This window comes from Sparus aurata, chromosome 9, assembly GCF_900880675.1.
Source record: "Sparus aurata chromosome 9, fSpaAur1.1, whole genome shotgun sequence".
Taxonomy (NCBI): Eukaryota; Metazoa; Chordata; class Actinopteri; order Spariformes; family Sparidae; genus Sparus; species Sparus aurata.
In genome coordinates this window covers 16,411,224-16,433,778 of record NC_044195.1, presented here as the reverse complement: position 1 = coordinate 16,433,778, position 22,555 = coordinate 16,411,224, and the positions used below count along the sequence as shown (strand labels likewise).

General features: G+C 39.5%; 2 protein-coding genes across 11 annotated transcripts in view; both read right to left on the bottom strand.

The window, feature by feature from the left end:
- LOC115587771 (potassium voltage-gated channel subfamily E member 2) overlaps window positions 1-8,928 on the bottom strand; it is a 28,287-nt gene extending 19,359 nt beyond the window's left edge. For 2 of the 8 annotated variants that reach the window (XM_030427756.1, XM_030427758.1), the window contains exon 1: window positions 8,815-8,928. The gene's annotated coding sequence lies outside the window, so the exon portion shown is untranslated. Of the gene's footprint in view, window positions 1-8,615 lie in introns of all 8 variants that reach the window. The other 6 variants (XM_030427753.1, XM_030427754.1, XM_030427757.1 and 3 more) reach the window with 5 other exon arrangements.
- slc5a3b (solute carrier family 5 member 3b) lies at window positions 167-8,951 on the bottom strand. 3 transcript variants are annotated; one of them, XM_030427750.1, is made up of 2 exons: window positions 8,815-8,951; window positions 167-4,249 (listed from the first exon to the last, which is right to left on the bottom strand). In XM_030427750.1, exon 2 carries the CDS (start codon window positions 3,977-3,979, stop codon window positions 1,850-1,852), a length of 2,130 nt encoding a protein of 709 aa, XP_030283610.1. In that variant the 5' UTR covers window positions 3,980-4,249; window positions 8,815-8,951; the 3' UTR covers window positions 167-1,849. The 3 variants fall into 3 exon arrangements, with proteins under 3 accessions (XP_030283610.1, XP_030283609.1, XP_030283608.1); XM_030427749.1 differs by having other exon boundaries at window positions 8,716-8,843; XM_030427748.1 differs by lacking the exon at window positions 8,815-8,951 and adding an exon at window positions 8,616-8,736.
- Between the last annotated feature and the right edge of the window lie 13,604 nt (window positions 8,952-22,555).

Below are 22,555 nucleotides of genomic sequence, written 5' to 3'. Positions count from 1 at the left end.
ACATGATCAATAAAGAATGTTCCTAGTGTTGCAATATCCTTGAGTACACAAGTCAACAAATCACTTTGCATGAGCTCTAAAGCACATTGAAATATCATTTTAGATCAATTGGATGTTGATGTTGAGCAAAACTGACTGCAAGTCAAAAAGTACGAGCACACGTGTCTTTTTGTCTCTAGAGAAACTTTATTTTAAGTCTCTAAAAATAAAATCCATAAAAATAAGAACCTATATTCTCTCAGAAAGAAAGGTTTTTAAAGCTCTTTCCCATAGAGCAATCATCACTTATCAACCCTCCACATGTTTTGCATCATATATGCATGACATTAATAAGGATTGGCTTGTCACATTATTACACCAACATTTGGACTGAGGTTATTGAACAATGTGGTCAAATTCCAAAATACATGAACAAAAAGTTTAACTTTATGTCTGTATTCTAGGGGTGTTGATGTGTGGACACATTGTACTGTGGAAATAATGACAATCTAGAAAGCCAGCAACTTTAGGCACCTGGCTGAACCCTTGATAATGTCATAAATAAGATAATCCAGTTATGTGCTAATCTTGCAACAAATGTCTGAAATGTCATTTCTGCTTTGCATTATCATTCTCTTTGAAATTGTACAACATGACAAAGCTGATACATCAAATGGCTTCAAACAAATGTAGTATTCACTGCACAAAATTTTCAGGACATGTATAGTTTTTGTTTTCTGACTTTTTTCTTTTTTTGTCACTAACCCTAACCCATTGCACAATAAGACACGTTTGGTAATTGGCTTATGAAAGATGCACTTCAAACAAGATTAAATGACATTTCAGCTCTGCAGTGCACTAAATGTACATTGACACACAGTAGATACACAAAAGATAACCTACTATATGGGGAAATGTATATAGTGAGTGATCCAGTGAGCCCTGAATTTTATTGTACACGTAAAAATAATGTAACAGACTCAACACACTTTTCAACAATGTGAAACATGAAAGATATGCATAAAAAATAAACTGATACAGAAAGATGAGCATTGGTACTTGTGGCTTTTTGTTATGATACAATAGTAGTGCATAAGAAGCTGCATGTTTGTTTTCAAATGTAACACAGAATACAGCCACAAAAAAAATACAAAAACACAGTAGTAGAAAATGCAATATATAAAGTCCCTTACAGTGACAACACATTTAACAGCCGATCAAAATGAATAAGTACCATTCCATTGTATACTAAGTTTGGCTAGTTCTTCTTCTCGGATGAAATAAAAAATAAAAAAAGATCATTTTTAATCTTGTGCTTCTTCTCTTCATTTACTGTGCTGCAAAACACACACACATATTCTAAATACCAGATATCTGCTGTAAGCTTGACAGAAAAGTTTTTGATGCAATACCTCCAGTAGACTAAATCAAACTCTCAGCAGTAGTGGAAAAAAAGCTTAAATCACAGAATAAATTTGAGTTTTACCATACAAAAAAGGAGGACAAATGTATTTAAGTGTAAGGCAAATATTAAATTAACTTTGAGTACAACAATTCTGAAAATCTCAGTAGATATTCTGAATGCAGGATTAGCTAATGACAAGCGCTGTACAAAATGGACACACCAGTGCCAATAAGCTTCATAGTCATAAAAGAGTGTAATTTTTCTCATATGGAGAAGTTTAATCATTTAAAAAAATGATTAGATTATGCTTCGATCCCTGTTAGAGAGCTACAGAAAGACAGCTGTAAATATTACAGACAGAGCTGCTCAAATCTCTGGAGATTCCATTGTTTGTTTGCAACTCCTAATCCCCAAGTCACGTCCCACTTCATAAATGTCCCCCCACCAGTCCAGTGCAGGGTTCAACTACAGTGAGAAATAAACAAACATGAAGATGCCCAAAGAGCAGACGAGCATCAGACCCAAGTTGAGCAGAATTTTAACTCTAGGTGGCTCGTACAGCATCTCTGCAATGTCCACCTCCTGTACTACTTTTTGCTGAGTGCTCTGTGCTCCCTCCTTACATCCACAAAAGCATTCCAGCGCACGCAGACACCTGCTAGTCTCTTCATTACCATTACAGCCTTCCTCTGCTCTGCTCATCTCCATCCTCCCATTACCAAATCGCTCTGCAGGGGTGCTGGTTGGGGATGTCTCCATACTAGGAGTTGCTGGATCATGTTCAGTGGACGGGACCAAGAGTTTGACATCCGCCCCATCCAAACACTTCTCCTTTCTGACATCCGCGGGCAGTTCCTTACGGAGGCTACCATCACCATTATTATGGCTCTTCTCAGTCAGCCTGTAAATTTCCTCACGGTCCTTCATGGGGACTCTTTCAATGCTGCGGAGCCCCCAGACTGTGGTGGTGCGAATCTGCTCCTCATCTGGTGGGGAGGTGCAGAGACTAACCACCACCGCTACCAATCCTGAAATCCAAAACAGCCCAGCAGCAAAATACATGTAATGAACGCTGACGATAAAGGAAGGCCTATCATCTGGCTGGTCACAGCGAGGCTGGCGGTAAATAAAAGCTAGGATGAGTCGGAGGGTACCCAGTATGAAACCAGTCATGCCTCCCCAAAATGCACCCTTCTCATTGCACCGTTTCCAGAACACTCCAAGCAGGAAGAGAGCGGCGATCGGTGGAGTGAGGTAGCCAGCAACTTCCTGGATGTAGAGGTAAGTCTGTCCACCTTGCATTTCAATAATTACAGGGACCCAGGCAATGCTGATTGCCACCATGAACACAACAAATATGCGGCCCACAATCAGCAGCTCACGCTGAGAAGCCTTCTGTCTAAAACTTTGGTAGATGTCCAGTGTGAAGATGGTGCTTGAACTGTTGAAGATCGAGTCAAGATCACTCATCAAGGCAGCAATCATGACCGCCATCATCAGACCCCTGAGTCCCACGGGCATCACTGCCATGACAAGCCGTGGGTAGGCAATGTTTGAGCAACCGGCCTGTGAACCACACACAGCCATGCAGTGCTCAGGCCCAATGCAGGCGATCTCGTCAGCAAACAAGATGCGGGAGATCATTCCTGGAATAACTATTAGAAACATGGGCAGGATCTTGAGAAATCCAGCCATGAGTGTAGAGCCCTTAGCATGAGCAATGTTCTTAGCTGCTAGTACTCTCTGAACAATGACCTGGTCTGCACACCAGTACCAAATAGATGCAGGGGTCTGGCCCAGAATGAATCCTGGCCATGGAATGTCTTCGTCCAGTGGACCTCGAAGGATGCGTAGAGAGTCTGGTTTTGGCTCAATGCGACAGGAGGGAGAATAGGTGTAGTTTCCAGCGGCCATTATTGCAGTAACATTAGGAACTGCCTGCATGTACTTAGTTCGGACACCCTCTAACCCACCAACTTTGATTAGGCTGATTGTGGTTAAGGTTAGGGCTCCAACTATCATCAACACTGCCTGAAGTGCATCCGTGTACATTACTGCCACCAATCCACCAGTGACAGTGAGCAGTGCAGTCATACTGATGAGCAGAAAAATAGACAAATAAAGATTCCACCCCAGGGACTCCTGAATAAAGAGAGCACCAGCATACAAGTCCACAGACAGCTTGGTAAAAATGTAAAGTAACACAGACAAGGAAGCAAAGTAAACCTTCAGCCTGTAGCTGCCGTAGCGTTTTGACAGGTACTCCGGCATGGTGTAGACTCCCGAGTGGATATAGACAGGGATGAACACCCAGCCAAGCAGCTGCAGAAGTAGAAGTGCATTAAATTCCCACGCTCCAACAGCAAAGCCACTTGCCGCTCCTGACCCAGCCAGGCCTATGAAATGTTCACTGCCAATGTTGCTGACGAAGAGTGATGCACCTATCACTATCCACGTCATGGAGCGTCCAGCCAGGAAGTAGCCGCTCACAGTGCTGCGATTGGCTTTCCACATGGCAAGAAACCCAATGATTAGCACCAAGATAAAATACAGTGCTACCACAGCTATGTCCGCTGCTTCCATTCCAGGACCCATTTTTAAAGATAAAAAAAAAATATATTATAACTATACGAGTCCTTGCAAAAAAGTGAACACAGTCAAAGTTATGGATATAATTGTTCAAAAAAGGAGCAATGGAAATGCTCTGCTTTGGTTTGCTGTCTGGATGGAAGCTGCAGTATCCACCGTCAGGTCAAATTCACTAGTCGTGCTTCGGAGGGGGTTATCCACCGGCACTGAGGTCGTTCTAGTTTTAGAGGAGGATGTTGTGGGCCTCTGGTCTAGAAAAGCCTAGAGTAAATATTCCTGCAAGACAGCAAAGACAAAGAAAAACACCTCATTAGAGCCTTATTTGAGAGGGAAACACACCGAACAAAAATGCTTCAACGTTTATAACAGCCTCTCTGAACAGGAGCAGGTAAAAAAAAAAAAAAAAACGCAAAGTGAGGTTAAAATTTCAGTTAAACTGAACATCATATCATAGTCCCTAACACAAAATGATCAAAAGCACTAAGGAGAGAAATGGTCATAGCACACTATAAACCATGGGACGATAAATAAGACTTGCAGTACTTTTCCAGTGCCAGTCTTTGGGTTTAACCTACGTATGACTTTCCTCCTTAATCTTTTTAACACAAAGAACTCAAGCCATGCCACTGTAAAATCTTCAAAGACAGATTAAGAGAATTACGTAAGAAATCAAGAAGAGTCAAGAAGGAACAAAAACATCTAGCCAAGAATTATGTATTTCCTACATTACCTAATATGTGTCCTGACTTGTGTCACATACTTGTATATAGGTAGTCATACAGTCATACAATTTTCCATGTTTTTGTGGATGTCGTATCAGAGTTGGTGAGTAGTCAATACTGTATAAGAAAGAATTTTTTTAGTGCATTCTGTACTGACTAAAATAGTCACATGCTACGAAATTTGTTCTTCCTCTGACACCAGTGTTGTCAAGGAGGAAGTACAGGCTATTTCAGCTTCTATTTCTACTCCTTGCCTCAGGGTAGCCAAGGATGCCCCCTGGCTTTTGTTGTTGTTGTTGTTGTTGTTGTTGTTGTTGCTGTGCCAATTGGCTACAGGTTGGGGCAATATTGTACTAATGTTGTAATAGGTAATATTTAGGATCAGTCAGGTCAGGTATCTAATGAAGGTAGAAGGTTGGATGAAAGGAGTGAATGCTGACATAGTCACACATATTTAAATAGTTATGATAATGACTCCAATTATGTAAATTTTTTTGGCACATTTCAATATCCTGCATGCTGTCAGCTACTGGATTGCAAGATCACCGCTATAAATCCCTGTTGTTGTTAAGGCAATGTGTGGTAATTTCTGCATTTCTAGCAATGGGCATTTCAGCATTCACTCAGCATTTTTTAGGAGGAAATATTCTAGCTGTTTTTTAATTTAGCTTTTTGTACTCAGAATTGCAGCGTTAGCTCAGCTAGTGTCACACCTTCATTGTTGTTAAGCCTTTTGTGCTCCTTGCTGGTAGCCTGTGTGTGCTGCTGCTGTGTAATTTACTTTGAGGTCTTGCCCTAAAGTTAACAATATAGCTATGTGTGAAGAAGGGATCGAACGTCAGGAATTATTCCAATTTGCAACACTGAGTAAGTCTGATTAGGACAGAGCAGCTTGTTGCTCAGTGGACATGGACATGGACATCAGCTCAATGCATCCTGGTACACATGGGCATTGCCAGTATGATTCCACAAGCAGAAGAACTCAGCTTTCTTTCTCAATATAATACAAATTGTAAATGTATTGCTTTGATTGACTATACTTATCATCAACACAGATTGGAAATCCACATAAAAGTTGTCAAAATTTCTGTTTAAGCATCTTTGGAAAAATCCTTAAGACATTTTTTGCACCTTTAATAAAATTGTGGCGCTACATTTTATGGTTTAGGCCATGAATAGATAAATATTAGAGAGATGCAACAGGACAAAACAGGACATTACCTAATCACACAAAACTACCTCATGCTAGAAGTCAAACCATGAACTTACACCTAGTTGTATGCTACTAACATCTGCTAAATAATTCAAATTCAATAGATAATACATAATTGTGAGGTGGATCAAATTGAGTTCCTATGCCAGCAAGGGGTAAAATAAGCATGGTAATGTGTGTGCACATCTGTTTTGTTTCCATCTCTCTCTCTCTCACACACACACACACACACACACACACACACACACACACACACACACACACACACACACACACACACACACACACACACACACACACACACATACACACACACACACACACACACTTGGATGTCTGGCCCCTCTTGAGGTTTCAGCCTGCCATGCATGGTCGAAAATAACCCCACGAGTTTGTCTTTACAACCAGACTTTATGCATAACCATCCCTCTCAATAAAAGAAGTCTTTGTTTGCATTTTACCATGTCATCATCAAGAGCTTCACTCCATGTGTTCACCATAAACTGTCCAAGAGACTCTGGTACTGAAATACAGCAAAGCCATTCAAAAGATTCATATAATTTTTTTCCAAAGTTACATAATGTGAAATTGAACATAATCACTACCATCCTAGTATGCCAGGACCTACTTCTACAGCCCTCACTTAGATCGCTCCCAAAATTATTACAAATATGGCCCTGCCAGTACCACAGGGACACTACTTTAGCCCAAGCTAATTCGTATATTTGAGTTAAACAAAAACAAGAAGTGTAATTCTTCCATTCTTCCCCTTTCTAAAACTGATCATTGACTCAGACAAAGCAAGGCTCAAACAATGATGAAACAGAAGTACTGCTATGATAAAATTGTGAGTGTGTGCCAGGTATTCAGAAGACAAGAGAGATGGCAAGGCAAACCAGCCCTGACATGCATGAAGCCCAGAGAGGTAAGAATGACCTACACCCTTAAAGGATAAGTTCAACCCAAAATAATACTCCTGTCAAACTCACCCCAATACCGATGTAAAGTCGGGTTAAGTTTTGAAGTGCTTCAGCCAATTTTTTGCAGGCACATGTGTCAACTTGCATGTCAGAATAAAGAAAATATAACAAGGACAGGTATTTCTTAATTCAACAACTGTCATTCCTGAAGGACAGGTGTGTTTTAATTCAACAACTGTCATTCATGAAGGACAGGTGTGTTTTAATTCTTTTAATTCAACAACTGTCATTCATGAAGGACAGGTGTGTTTTAATTCAACAACTGTCATTCATGACAAGATGCCAAAGACGCGCTCCAGACACAGCTTGTCTAACCGCGGTAGAGAACTGACTACTGTGTTTTCAGTTGTTTTGTTTTTTTTATTAAAATAACTAATAATTTACACCTATATATTGTATCAAACTGATGGGAATTGGATATAAAAGCATTATAATACTTTGTTGAAAATACAGATTTGTTTACGATATTTATATACATAAATATTGGTGATTGTTTTCATTCAACTTTGTATACTTCGTACATTTTCACATTATAATATTGTATATGATATTACAATCGCATTAAGCTCAGCAAATCTTCCTCAGCATGCAACCATACCAATGGAAAGTCAGGTTATGTTTTTTTAGTTCACAAATGATTTCTGGAACTTCCCTCCTTTTTTAAGACGAAACTTTCACAGTAGCTGCTGAGCTAAAATAGTTAACATGCACCCTGTCTGAACTGGATGCACAAGCTCACAAACAGCGCAATTTGGGCTTTCCGGGCTTCTGGAGACTTGGATTAGGCCAGACAAGGTGTATGGAGCCCTTTAATGTTTTATTTTACGCTTTAAAACAAGTTCCAATTTACTTCAGCTGTTTAGGAGAATGCTGCAACCCCGTTTTGCTGTGAAGCTCTAGAAATGTTTTGCAAAACCTATGAAACTTCTGCCGTCTTTCCATCAGCATGCAGGTGAGCATACAACCACTGAATTTTCATTCATCACCTCGGCACACTCATCCTTTAAGTATAGCAAGCTCCAAAACCTATGCAAGCCAAATTTCTTCTTTTTTTCCCCCAGCTTCCTTTATTTAACCACTGAGAGACGGTTCAGATTAACAGTATGCAGGTTCACACATATTAAAGGGAGAGAGCTAGGCCAAATGCTTCACTTTCTACTTTGAGTCATAACAATGAACACGATACTAAATCCAGCTGTGTGTTGATGCAGGTGAAGCCATGGCGGGACCAGTGGCATGCCATGGATAGTTAATGATCAGAACAATGGCTCATTAATTAATGGGCCGGCTGTGGCGGTGAGCCTGAGACTACCTTTGAGAGTACAAAGAGGAGGCGAAGCCAATTCGCGGCCAGGCGGCGACCAGCGCACAGATGCTCCTACTGTATGAGGCGGAAGGAAATTTCTAGAACAGTCACTCATTCATCCGACTGCAAAAACGCTGCGCATCTCCGAGGAGCATTTGTATTCCTCATTGTTACAAATCTTAAATAGCACGTCGGGATTCGCATATGAACTGTAAACACGCAGTCGAGTCTTGAATCTAATGTAACTCAGGTGTTTCAAGCATTTCTGCCCCCGGCTGACGTCTCTACAGTTGCTGAGGACACATAATGAATGACATAGTAACTGCCATTTACCAAAACAACAAGCTTAACAATGACACATTTTTAATAGAGTTTTTTTTTTTTTAAAGCCACTTTAATGCTCCACACACTCTTAACTCACCGGTCCCGCTGTTTAGACCCAGATAAGCGCTGAAGAAGTACCTTTGTTAGCTAGCGTTAGCACAAGCGCTACAAGATGCTAAACGTCACCGTAACGTTACCCGGCTGAAGGAGAGATGTGGATGGAAGGAGGAGGAGGAGGAGGAGGAGAAGCGACTCCCCCATGAAGAAGACCCCCCGGGCTAGATGACTCCTCTTACCGAGCACTGCTCCGTGTCACAAAAGTGTGGATTTAACAGTGGGCAGGCGAGTTATCTTGTCTGCTCGCTGTCTGAGGTTCCAGGAGCTGTTTACACCCAGTCCAACAATGCCGCGTGCCTCTCCCACTTATAACGAGCTCGTTCAGATCCACGCCCCGTACGAGCACGTCACGTATCTGTGGTAAAAAAAAAAAAACGCTTCTGGAAAGTGCTTTAGCCAATTATCACGGGTACATGTGTCGACATGCATGTTCAAATAAAGAACATCAAAGCATGGACAGGTGTGATTTAATTCAGCTACTGTCAAGAAGGAAGCGACGCCAAACACACCCACCCTGGAGGCACAGGTTGTGTAAATGTGTTGTCAAATAAAAAAAAAAAAAAAGAAAGAAAGAAAGAAAGAAAGAAAGAAAAACATAATTTACACCTATATATTGTATCAAACTGATGGGAACTGGATACTGAAGCATTACAATGCTATGTTGAAAATGCAGAATTGTTTACAGATATTCATATATACATGGACTGGTGATTGTTTGCATCCAACTTTGTATTAACTTCATGCACCGTAATATCACAATAGGATATCATTATATGATATAATCTAAGTAAAATCAGCAAATCCTCCTCAGCATGCAGCCACAACTAGATGCAAACGTGTGTGATTAACCTGAAATAACACCGCTTTAATTATCCTGATCTGTTGCAAATCAAAGAAACTACTAGAAACCTTTGACGAGCTAATCAGATTATATGGAGGTGATTGTAACCTGGAACAATCAAGAACCTGCCGATTGTATGCTCTCTGAAGAAGGATTTATTCAAAATGTCTCTTATTCTCATCCTGTATGTCACTAATATTACTTATAAGAGATGAAATGTTGTCCATACTTGGCTGGCGCAAGTTTTCACTTTTACACGTGGCCTGGCACAGATGCAGCTATTCATACAGATCAAGAGGAAATGATTGTCCTTTCAGAGCAATAGAAGGATGAACTCATGGCCCAGCATTACTAATATTCTAAGTATGGTTTTACTTTACTACATTAGGTTCACTCTCTGAAAAAAACAATTCATATTTCATTACATGAAATATGGAAGGAGATGCACATCTCCAGTTCTCATCAGGCAGTAACACCTTCCATGTAGAGTGGACTCTGAGATATGTATGTGCATTAACTCACAATAATAATAATAATAGTAATAATAGTAATAATAATAATACGAAGAAGAAGAAGAAGAAAAAGAAGAAGAAGAAGAAGAAGAAGAAGAAGAAGCATTTGCAACAAGGAAACGACAACCCCAACATAACAATAATACACTATCCACTATTAATAAATAGCTAATTGCCATATTGGTGATAACACTGTCGGCAGCCTCAGCAGCCAGAGGAGAATAAGGTTAACATGGTTGACTTCCAGCAAAACATCCCGCAAGGCACACACAGCTCTGCATGGTTAGTGAGACAGAGTAAATTTCCACTCAGTCCTGTAGACAGATATCTTGGAAATTTCCACTTCACCAGAAACTACATTTCCCAGCCAGCGCCGGCTGTGTTGCGTGTTTGTCGAGCGACCCGAGACGAAACATGGCAGCGCCGATCGATGATCCAGACTGAGCTGGAGGTTCATCAGTTAGTTCACCTGCCGTTTTGAATCGATGTCTCTGCGCGTCTCCTTTATTTTGTACGGTAGTGTCTTATAAGCAGACGTGTCTCACGCGTCACAGCTTTGCGACGTGCTGCTGCTAGTTCTCACGTTATTACGTTATAGAGAAAAGGTGCAGACGTGTTTATCAATAGATGACACGCATCTATTGATAATATTATATTATATTTACTTATTATATTTTTCTATGTGGCCATAGAAGGACTACATGTTAAACTAGCCTCCATAAAGTATAACGACAAAACATACCTATAAAAACAAGTGTAACCATAAAGCCCACATATGCACTAATTCATCTTGGTTAACACCTTATAAAACTGATTCGGTTCTTTAGAATCAGAATCAGAATCAGAAATACTTTAATGGTTCCTGAGGAGAAATTGCTTGTGTAACAGCTGCTCCCATTCAAAAGTCAAAGAAAATATGCAGAAGAATAAAAACCTTTTAAGCAAGAAATAGAATATCAGTAACGTACATTCTACTAGAAATATATGTATATACATACAGAGTAATAAATAATGCTACAGTTGAAATATGGATTATTGCATTTAATTTTTCATAATGATTGCACATTATTTCGTTTGTTAACACAATACAATAAATCGTCCAGAGTCGTGATACTGACTCAGAGTGTCTGACACTCAGAGTGAGGAGCTGAACAGTTTGATGGCCACAGACACAAATGATTTCCTGTGCCACTCTGTGGTGCACATTGGCGGGATCAGTCTGGTAATAGCTATATTGTCTAAAAGCCTCGTAAATTCAGTTTATCATGTTGTTTTTCTTCTCTCAGACCTAAGAAATATATTCTGAAAAAAATACAAATATTCTCTGAAAAAGTTCAGCTAAGATCAATTAAGACGTGATTCTTTTTACTTTTACTCAATTCTGAATTTGTCGCTTGATTGTTTTGCGACAGCGTTCGTGGCAAAACATCATATAAAAGCCAGTAAAGCGAATGAAAAGAATAAATAAAAAGGCTATTGGAAAGTACTTCAGCCAGTTATCTCGGGCACATGTGTGAACTTGCATGTTAGAATAAAGAAAATAATAACAAGGACAGGTGTGTTTTAATTCAGCAACTGTCATCACGAAGAGAAGCCAAACACACCCACCCTCCACAGCTTATGTAACTGTTGAAGAGATCTGACTACTATATATATATATATATATATATATATATATATATATATATATATACATATATATACATATATAAACTGATGGGAATTGGATACTTGAGCATGATAATTTGTTGAAAATACAGATTTGTCTACAGATATTTATACACAGATATATTGGTGATTGTTTTCATCCAACTTTGTATTAACTTCATGCACCTTATTTTCACATATAATATCGTATATGATATATTAGAATCGCATTAAGCTCAGCAAATCTTCCTCAGAATGCAACCATACCAATGGAAAGTCAGGTTAAGTTTTTGTATTAACTTCATGCACCGCAACATCACATATATTGTAATATCGGTATAATCTAATTAAGATCTGCAAATCTTCCTCAGCAGTCAGCCACAAGTAAATGTATAAGTGGCTAATTAACCTGAAATAACACAGCTTTAATGGCCCTAAGACATGATTCTTTTACTTTTCCTCAAACATGAATTTGTAACTTGATTATTTTGAGACAGTGTTTGTGGCAAAACATCATATAAAATGACAATAAAGCGAATGAAATGAATAATTAAAATGATTGTTATTTAAACAAACTTTTTTTATATATAGGTCTCACCTTTATAAGAAATGTGTAGACATTCCATGAATTTATGTCCTTTCCAGAAATGAAGAAATTCTCTTCAGAAAATGTTCACATAACACAGCAGTCGGCATATAATCATACTCAGAACACTCACACAATAATCATACAAGCTGCGTCCTTTCTTCCTCTGATATAGAAAAGCATGCAGTAGTTATTCTGTTAAAAGAATCAAGCTTTCGGGTGTAAACTATAACTCATAACATTAATATCAAATTAAGCACATAGGCCAGAAGAAGAGCTTGTGTAGCTCCAGTGAGCACTCAGAGGAGCAGAATAGCTGAAAGTTTCCCATCATGAATTAAGATTTTACAGACAGCAGACACAACTCTTGACTGTAGATCGGTTACTGCTTTATGATCTTGTGAGACTATCAGTACCAATATCAGCATGATGCAATGTCATGCATTGTGCAGTGAGTAATTGTTCCCATCCAGGCCTGGCTCATCTCCAAAGTGCCTAATGATTGAATAGGATGCTGCTCACTTTGGCCCGCTTTTGCCTTGTCATCCCAGTCACAAGACCTGTGGTGTCGATCAGAATCAGCGCTCAAGAGCAGCTGTGCTTCATGGCGGGGTTACAATTAGAATTCATGAGAGGTTGCCAGTTTTGTTTATCCCGGCTGCCCTGCAGGCCATTTATAGATAAAAGTCACGGGATGTAAGTTGATACTACAGTTGAAAGCACCTCTATAATGTAAATTTGGAACAATGGTAGCAGCATCCAAAATGGTGACGGTGGAGGATACAAAATGCTGTTAGCTAATGCCAACAGTGTGAGCCAGGATGATGTTCAGTTGCTTTATCTCTGCGTCTGAATGATGAGATCATATCAGATTCACAGGATGAGTTCACAGAGCTGCTCAATAGTTTGTGCTTAATGCCGAAACTTGTTTAGAACTGTTTAAGGTGATTTTTTTCACTGCTTCAAAATGGACAGATCTCACACACCTAGCTCACTCCATTACTCCAAAGGCAGGGTCAAAGTGCAGTCGATGTAAATGTAACATATTCAATGACTTTGATTGACCACCAATTTGCAGTGTTTTTGATCTACTATTAGCTATTGTTGTGGAATTTCACCTCACTTGACCATTCAGGAGAGATGAAGAAGACTCAGAGACACCGATGGCTTACGTTGAGATAGTTTATAAAACAAGATATTGGAGGAGCAACATAACATCACGTCTGTCTACACGGAGTGTTGCCAGGATAATCCTAACGAGCCTTCTCAAGTGTCCAAATTATATCTTACAGCTTCAGGAGGCAGTGCTTCCGTACATGGTTATCTGTTTAATAACATAGCAAGGGGGGTGATGCAGAGTCTCTCCCCTCTCGCCTGAGGACTAAGAGGTAAAATAGGTTAGAGACACTAAGTCTGCTAACATAGATATATTGAAGGCCTTCTCACAAGGTTTACGCAAATGGTTAGCTTAGCCTTGGCTTGGTTTGTCAGACATCTGTTCTGTAGACATATCTAGAGTAGCTTTGAGTATCTAGGTTGCAGAGACTAGGAGAAGATTGCTCGTAGAGCAATCATCACTATCATTATCCAGACTTTAATGTGTTCAAGTAATTTGTTCAAGACACTTATGACCTGCTACTGTTTGGAGACATTCCATCTCTAATAATAGTTTAGAGGCAATAGACGGCTGAAAATAACCGACCCACACTGGAGCCAGCTCCTGTTCCACGTGGTCTATCTTCTTCTGCTTGCTGGCAGCAGAGAGAGTTGTCTGGCAGGATCTGTGTTGTGGCCTTCCACCCAATAAACTTGAATGGAAGAAGCCTAATGAGGAAACAAAGAAGGATGTGAACAGTAACACATATTTACAAACTGCCAGTAACCAGTAAACAACCTGTACTTCCAAGTATTTTGTTCACAACAAAAGTAAACATTTAAACAACAAAAAAGTGTGTTTAGCTAGTCTTATTCTTAATTAAATAAATCAAACTCCCAATCTCAGACAACTGGTCTGGTAGACATTCAAGTATTTTCTTCAAAAGTAAACAGTTAAATAATGTAAAGTGTGTTTGCAGTAACTGTAGCAAATTAAATAAATCAAACTCTAACAACCTGAGATAAATAGGCTGGAAGACATAGGCTGCTGTATTTCTTTATCTTCATTAAAAAAGTAAACAGTTTAACAAGATGGAGTGCTTTTAAAGATTGAACTTCAGCGCCTAGATATTCATCTACCCATCCAAACACTCCATCTAAAACACTCATATATTCATGTATCCGTCATGTATCCTACTAACCCATGTAGCCTAACCATCCTACCCTTCAAACCACTGGTTGTATCTAAGAAGCAGCAGCATTTCAAACCTCTTGTCTGTCAGCCTGTTCCTCTTTGGGGTGAAGACCAGCTTCCCCAGGCTAAATGGTCTCTCTACTGGGGCACTGGATGGAGTGGCTGTTTTAAATAGTCATCGACTTGGCTTTCCACAGAAGCAGAAGTGTCCTCCTCATCCTCAAAGGAGAAGAATTCATCCTCTATGGCTGAGTCAGCGCTGAGGCTGCGCGTTGGTGCATTGGTACCTGTTAGCTGGTCTTCATCGTGGGCACTTTTACGGCACTCCGCCAGCAGACTTGCCTTAGCGTTGTCCTTCCTTTCCAGTGCCTCTGCAAATCTGGTTTTGATTGCCTGAAATGAGACACACACACACACACACACACACACACACAGCATTACACATTATGAGCTAAGAGATGAACATTTAATTTTACTTTGATTTCATAATTCATAATTAATATGTAGTTCATGTATGGGAGTATGTATTCAATGTATTTGAAGAAATACTAGTTCTTACCTTGACAACAGCCTCTGGAAGGTCACCAAGGATTTGGAGGCCACTCTTCAAGTCCAGGGTCTTGGAGATCAATGTCTCCAGTGTGGGTAGGAGGGTGCCATAGAAACAGTTATCTTCACCTTGAAGAATGTCAAGGGCTACTGTTAGTGGCTTCATCACTGTGCAGTATTCTCTGAGGAACTGGTACTCCCGGAAATGGTGTTCAGCTCGGCGATTGGGAATTCACAGACACGAGCAACGGCATCATGAAAGGAGTTCCATCTGGTCGTACATGGGACAAGGAGCTTCCTTTCAAGGACTTCATCCACGATCTCTGCAGCCACTGTGGAACTGCTGGCCTTGTTCCACAAAGCTGTGCATTTGGAGGTGGCACTTGAAAGTAACCACTTGTCCACATCAGAGCATGAAATAAGGTTTGCTGTGTGCGATGCACATCTGTGGTGTGGTGGCAAAGTCACAACATCCTCTTCCACATTCATGTCTTGTAAGACATCATGAAGGTCGACAAAAGTCACATCATCACCATCCTCCTCCTCCCCAGAGTCATCATCCTGAACAGGCTGGTAAACTTTAAAAGCTTTGACAAAATTCGAACCATTGTCTGTGACAGTAGCTGTGATTTTGTTAGATATACTAAAGGATGAGTGGATATTGTCCAGTTCAGTAGCAATGCTGTCATACGTATGACTGCCCTTGAAACGTCTGCAGGCCAAGGCTGCTTTCTTTCGCTCTAGGCTGTGTGGATCTAACCAGTGGGCGTTCACGCCGAGGTAACTGCGGTTGTGCGCAGTCCAAATATCTGCAGTTGTAGACAAAAACTCCAACTCTTCAAAACACTTTTTAAGCTCTGTGTTCATTTTGGAGTACTCAGCATCTAGGTATTTCGCAAACGTCTTTGAGCATGGCGTACAGGCCCCTGCTTTCTTAGGTATTTTAACAATAATGGCTCGGAATGAATCGTCCTCCACCGTCGATAAAGGCAACATACTTTTAATCACATACCTGCCTATCATACAGTTGACTTCAGCCTGTGTCATTGGTTTTTGTTGTGAGGCAGAAAAATCTTGCTTTTGCTGCTTTGGCGACTTTGCTCAGTGTCCTTCTTTGCTGGTGGATGGCGAGCTATCATCTGTGGTGGAGGTATCGGTGTTGTTGGCCACGAGCTTTGTAGATGCGTGTGTCGTTGTGAGATGCTTCATTAAATTGGAGTTGCTTACAACGGATGTCGACAAAGTCTTCGCTCCTGGACATAATGTACACATCACATGCACGTTCTTGCCTTTGACCACGATGAATTTAAAGTAGTGCTTATATCTCCACCTTGAAAATGCTAACTTTGCATCGGTTTGCTTCAGGCTCGCCATCTCTGCTGCTTCATCTAATCTGTTTAGTAGTTGTATGTGTGTGTGGCGCGTGTGCTGGCATGTGTGTAAACACTGGCTCTGATTGGCTACCATGAAACATGACTCTGCCTTAGCCAATCATAATCGCTTACCTCGTTATTAACCCGCCTCCTCACTGTGTATCAGCCAGGGGTGCATTCAGATTACACAGTTTATTCAATCAATGCATAGTAACGCACCGCATTTAACGTTCAGTAACGTTAACGGCGTTGTAACGACGGAAAAAGTAATTAGTTAGATTACCCCGTTACTGAAAAAATAACGTCGCTACCTAATGCCGTTATTTTAAACGGCGTTATTCCAAACACTGCTTATTATACACTTATGAGGTACCTGTACTGTACTTGAGTATTTCCATGTTTTGCTACTCAATACTTCCACTGCACATTTCAGAGGCAGATGTACTTATACTCAGTTACATTTATGTGATCATTTTAGTTACTAGTTACTTTGCGATTTACCTGAATCAGAGCCGAAGTCACGCGTTTAATTGTAGTTTATTTTATCATCAACCAGATGAAAAAACACTGATTTCAAAAGTTGTATAAATGCTAAGTATTGAATTCATCAATCAGCCAGATCACTAATCATTTGACACCTTGTACAGTTTACAGTGTATACATACTTGTAACTATATGTAAATGTTATTTACTTTCACTTCTAGTTCATTTCATATCAGATACTTACACTCAAAAACTTTTAGTATGCTTGCCTTTCACTTTCACCCTAAGTGATATTTTAACATGATAACTAATGAAAGTATGATTTGTTGGTACTTATTACAACACTATTATGCTGTCAGTGGTCTGCCCTGTGATTGTCTCTGCTCAGACATTCACCAACCGATGCCCTCTCGATAACATTAAATTAATTCTCATGAAAGAAGGGACCACTTAACAGAACCGATGCTTTTTTCTATTTTTGGAAAAGCCCAATTAATATAAATTGTGGGTCAAATCTGCCTCAGTCTCCACAGTACAAAAATGTCCCCTTTCAAATAGAGAAAACTCAAAGGCAATCATGTTGCAGCAACAATCAGTTTAGGTTCTGTTTGAACAAAAAAATGAATAAATGATTTTCTAACTGGAAATGTGAGCACCTGCTGTGATTTTGCTCTCATGTCACAGTGACCCGACATCGTAGATTATGTAACGCACACATTTCCTTCCATTCGGTGACCAGAAGAAAGAGAGGAAATGTGCTAAGGGGATAACGGGATGCAGGATACCTCTAATATGTTTACCATTGCTTTCTTTTGTCCGTGAATTTGTGGGTTGATTCTCACTGGTAACAACCTAGTGCCTTTGCAGAGTTATGGCTGTGACTTCTATTTGATATGAATCCCCGCAAAGCTATTTATGGGCAAACTTCAGGAGGACAAGAACTTGTGTACAGGAAAGCACCTCGCTGCCTTGTGTGAAGTCATCCTACTTTGTTGATAGTGCCAACACTGCACAAGTAGGAGTAATATGAGACATGCTCCTTCTGATTAAAATTGCTGGAGGAAGCTGTCTGTCCTCAGTGGCATTATTGTGACCTCTGTGCAGCATCACAGTCTTAAAGGGGCTCTATGTAACAATTTGTAGTTTTTTTCCATAAATGACTAAACAAGCTGTTCTCAGAGGAAAATAAGGTCCCCTGAACACTGCTTGAAGCTAGAAAAGGTGGCAGGGTCTGCCACATGTAAGCAAAGTGAAACAGTATGAAGCTGTGTTGTCCTTTAAGGTCAGTTTGTTTATTCAGTTTATTCAGTCGTGAAAACAAAGAGAATGTGTTCATTTAGTTTGTTTAGGCATAAAAAAAATCAGTCAATGAAGATCTTTCTCTTCTGATAACAATTTTGTAACCCAAACTGCACAACGCACCTTTAATGACAAAGAAAACACACATGTAGTGTATTCTTCTGCAGCGCAATCCTCTCCATTTTTGATTTAAGATCATCTTTGGGGATTTTTAATCTTCTTTTGGATCCAAATGGTGACCATAATACACAAAGTGATGGACAGACATTCTGTTGGTATTGTAGAGAATACCTTAATCTTGCGTTATTTACAAGGATGAATCGTGCAAAACTTAAACATGCACAATGGCACATAATCTTGCAGGACCACTTGGAGTTGATATTTCCATAAGTTTTGTTGAAACTGCACAGTACATTAGCTACTAGATGAGCTAACGACCAGTTGTAGGTAAATGTTGGATTACAGAAAAGCGAAAGTTCCACATTCAACATCCTTACCACCAAAGATCACTTGAATTTGTTGAGGAGTTGTGATTTCTCTTTCACTAATAGATAAACAGACAGACAGACAGGGTGGAAACAACCCTCTTGGCGGACGTCACAATAAACCCATTGTTCCCCCTCTCTTGCCCAACTTGGTTGTGGCTGAGTGGAAACACAAGTGTACTATACAGCGCTCTCCATGTGTACAGTATGCACACGAGACCATAGCTCCCCCTTTGTTTCTTGTTAGTCATAGCCGGGATACCTTTGATTTTGCTGATTTAAACAAACACAATTGGTGGTGAACCCGGGTAACACATCTCCCAGGTCTGGTTATCAGTGACTGTATGTGCAACCATGAGCTTTAAAAAAAATAAGCAATGAGCTTGTCTTGCAAACAATCTTACTGAGAAGATCATATAAATAAATAGTAATAGTAGGTTACCGCTACAAAGGCTGTGCGGTCTCAAAACATGTTTCACATTTTTTCAAATCTGCATCAGCGTGTGTAACCATGGTGACAGAGATCCCTCTGAGAATACCAAAAATTCTGTGAATGTTAGAGCTTGTTTACGGGTGAAAGTCAGACACAGAAACATAAAGGGTGGAAGAGTAAACAGAAGTTTTGGTCTTTCAATAAGACAAGAGATAACTGAACACACTATAAATGATGTTCACACAGAGGTAGCCGGCTTACCACTGTCCCACTTTTAGAGCACAGCGGGCAGGTACTGTGCTGTTCCAATACTGCTGTTTCTAACGTGTCTATATAAAGCCTTTCTATTATTAGGCATACTTTCCATTGGTAAACACTGTATTATGTCATTGAGTCTATAAAAAGATTTTCTACTATAACAGTGGGCTCATGTTCTCTGGTGCTACATGGATGAAATAAATGCAAACGATTGTTAGAAACCCTGCTTGATATCCATATGAGACAAAAGGCTTCAAAACATGTGAAATATTCGCTGCAAGTTTTACCAGCCGATCTGTAAACATGTGATGCAGGTCTTGTCTACAGTGTTATTTAACACTCGCTGATTGTGTGCTTTTGTGTACTTGTTAACATGTCATTATCAATTTCATGCTAATTTGTTCCAATAAACAGTAAAATAATGTATAATAATAATTTTAAAAAATTTCGTGTCAACTTTCATAGTTGAAGGCAGATGCTGTTCACAATAAACAACATTACATGTCTTCATATACGTCATGCAGGACAGGAAGAGACCAAACGTGCAGGTATAGAGTCAGGCCTTTGTTTAACTTCAGCACTGTTTGTTTAAACTGTACATCTTGAGATGTAATAGTGTTAAAACCAGATATGATCGTTCACACCTCTTCCCAAGGGTTTGACTGTGTGTTGAAAAGTTGTGGGGACATGAGGGCACAGATGAATGAAACATTTCAAGTCGATGTAATGACAGGATGTATGCGGCCAAAGTAGATATTTACAGCAGTGAAAAAAATTGCATAATGCCTGAAAATGTATTTAATCTCTTCTGTTAGTGAAAATGTATTGGTACATGCTCTTTTTTAGCACGTTATTAGGTAATTATATTTTAAAAATTGATGGGTCATTTCAGAAGGTGTTGGGGGCATGTCCCCAGCATCCCTAGTGTACATGACACCTCTACATCTTCATCTTTCCTTCAGCAGCTCATATTGGCAACAGCCAAAATAACGTGCCCTCATCTTAACACAATAATATTGTTGCAGAATAATATACATGTAGGAATAATTTAGAACTCCTTTCACTGTTTCAAAATATGACAACAGTTAAACTAATTTGTGCTGGATGGACTCTAAAAAGGGTTGGAGGTCACATTTGTCCAAAATTGGACAAACTCAGAAATATTTGAATTTTCCATAACTGAATAAACAAGCTGTTCTAGGAGGAAAACAAGGTCCCAGAACACTGTATGGAGCTAGAATGATGACAGGGTCTGCCAAATATAAACAAAGTAAAACAGTATGAAATTGTGGTGTTCTTTAAGGTCAGTTTGTTTATTCAGTTTATTCAGTCATGAAAACAAAGAGAGTTTGTTCATGTAGTTTGTGTGGGCATAAAAAACAAATCACCTCCAAAAGACCTTTCTCTTCTAATTGAAATTTCTTCCCCAAATCCTACATTCAAGGTTACTTCATGTTTTTCCGTTTCCTGGGGTTTCTTTCTATGTGGATGCACATTGTGTCATGATATGTCATTTTACTGGTTTGCCTAACTGTAAAATAGTTCTGGTTATTTCCTCTGACAAAGCAGTTTTAAGATATGTATAAGTAAAAATAAACATTCCGTTGATTAAACAAGACTTGCATGTCAGTTTAAGCACCTGGATGTCCGGGGGAGCAAAAGGAAACAAAGACTGTTGCTATTCAATATTTTGTTATCTATATTCAACTCATGCCTTTTATTCCTTAACACACATCATTTGTGCTATGTTGAGACATTGCAGTCTTTAAAATTACTCACTTTTCAAAAAGATTCACTATTGATATTTTAAACGTTGTTGTTTATTGGCCACATTACCCGAGATTAAGCAGATACAAGTATGTTCAGAAATGTTTTGCATAATACTGGGGCTCCATCTAGAGACACAAACGTGTACTTGTTCTTCCTTGTGTCCACATGCAGTTTGTTATCTGCCCAAATGAGGTATAACCAAAGCCCAAGTTGAAAATGTGTTATTTTTAGAACATTACTTCTGACATACAAAGAAATATTGTTAATATTACTAGAAATGCAAACTTTACAATACATCCCAGGGACAAAAATATGTCTATAAAGAGGGCCCCTGATCACGCTGTATTTATATGAAAGGGAATCCTGCAAGGTTGGGTCTAACACATAGTAATTATTATGAAAATGGTATCATTTCTGTTCACCTTTGGTTGTACACTGAAAACAGTTGGGGTTGACATCAAAAGATGAATATGAGACAAGAGATTCAAGCGTTTCAGCTTTCTTTTCCAGGTATTTTCATCTAGATTTGTTACAAAGTTTAGAAGATAGCATCATTTGTAACAGAACACCAACTTTTTAGGTGAGCAAAAGTACTGGAACAGGGAGACTTAAAATAGATTAGAGTGAATTAATTCTTCAGTTTTAGTTGAATACTCTTTGATTGCAATAACAGCAACAACCCTGCAACCCACTGACATCACCAAACTTTTGCTTTCTTCTTTTGTGATGCTTTTCCAGGCTTTCGCCGCAGCCTCTTTCAGTTGCTGTTTGTTTCGGGGGATTTCTCCCTTCAATTTTCTCTTCAGCAAATAAAATGCATGCTCAATAGGGTTTAAGTCTGCAGATTGACTTGGCCATTCTAAAACCTTCCACTTCCTTACCCTGATGAACTCCTTGGTTGTTTTGGCAGTGTGTTTTGGGTCGTTGTCCTCCTGCATGATGAAGGATCTCTCAATCAGTTTGGTTCCATCTCTCTTTAAATTGGCAGACAAAATGTTACTGTAGACTTCTGAGTTTATTCTGCTGCTGCCATCATGTGTTACATCATCAATGAAGATAAATGAGCCCGTGCCAGAAGAAGCCATGCAAGCCCAAGTCATGACATTGCCTCCACCTTGATCCACAGATGAGCTTGTGTGTTTGAGATCATGATAAGATCCTTTCTTTCTCCATTTATTGCTATTGTAAATAATTAATTTAATGACAGCAAAAAAACGCCTGTCAGTCACATGTTCCAATAATTTTGCTCACTTGAAAAAATGGGTGGGTTCAAACTAAAGGTTCTATTTTCTAAGTTTTTTATCTAGATGTGAATACCTGGATGTGGAAGCTGACATAATGATCTCTTGTCTCATATTCAGCAGACATTTAGACTTTTTTTGAATTACAGCTTT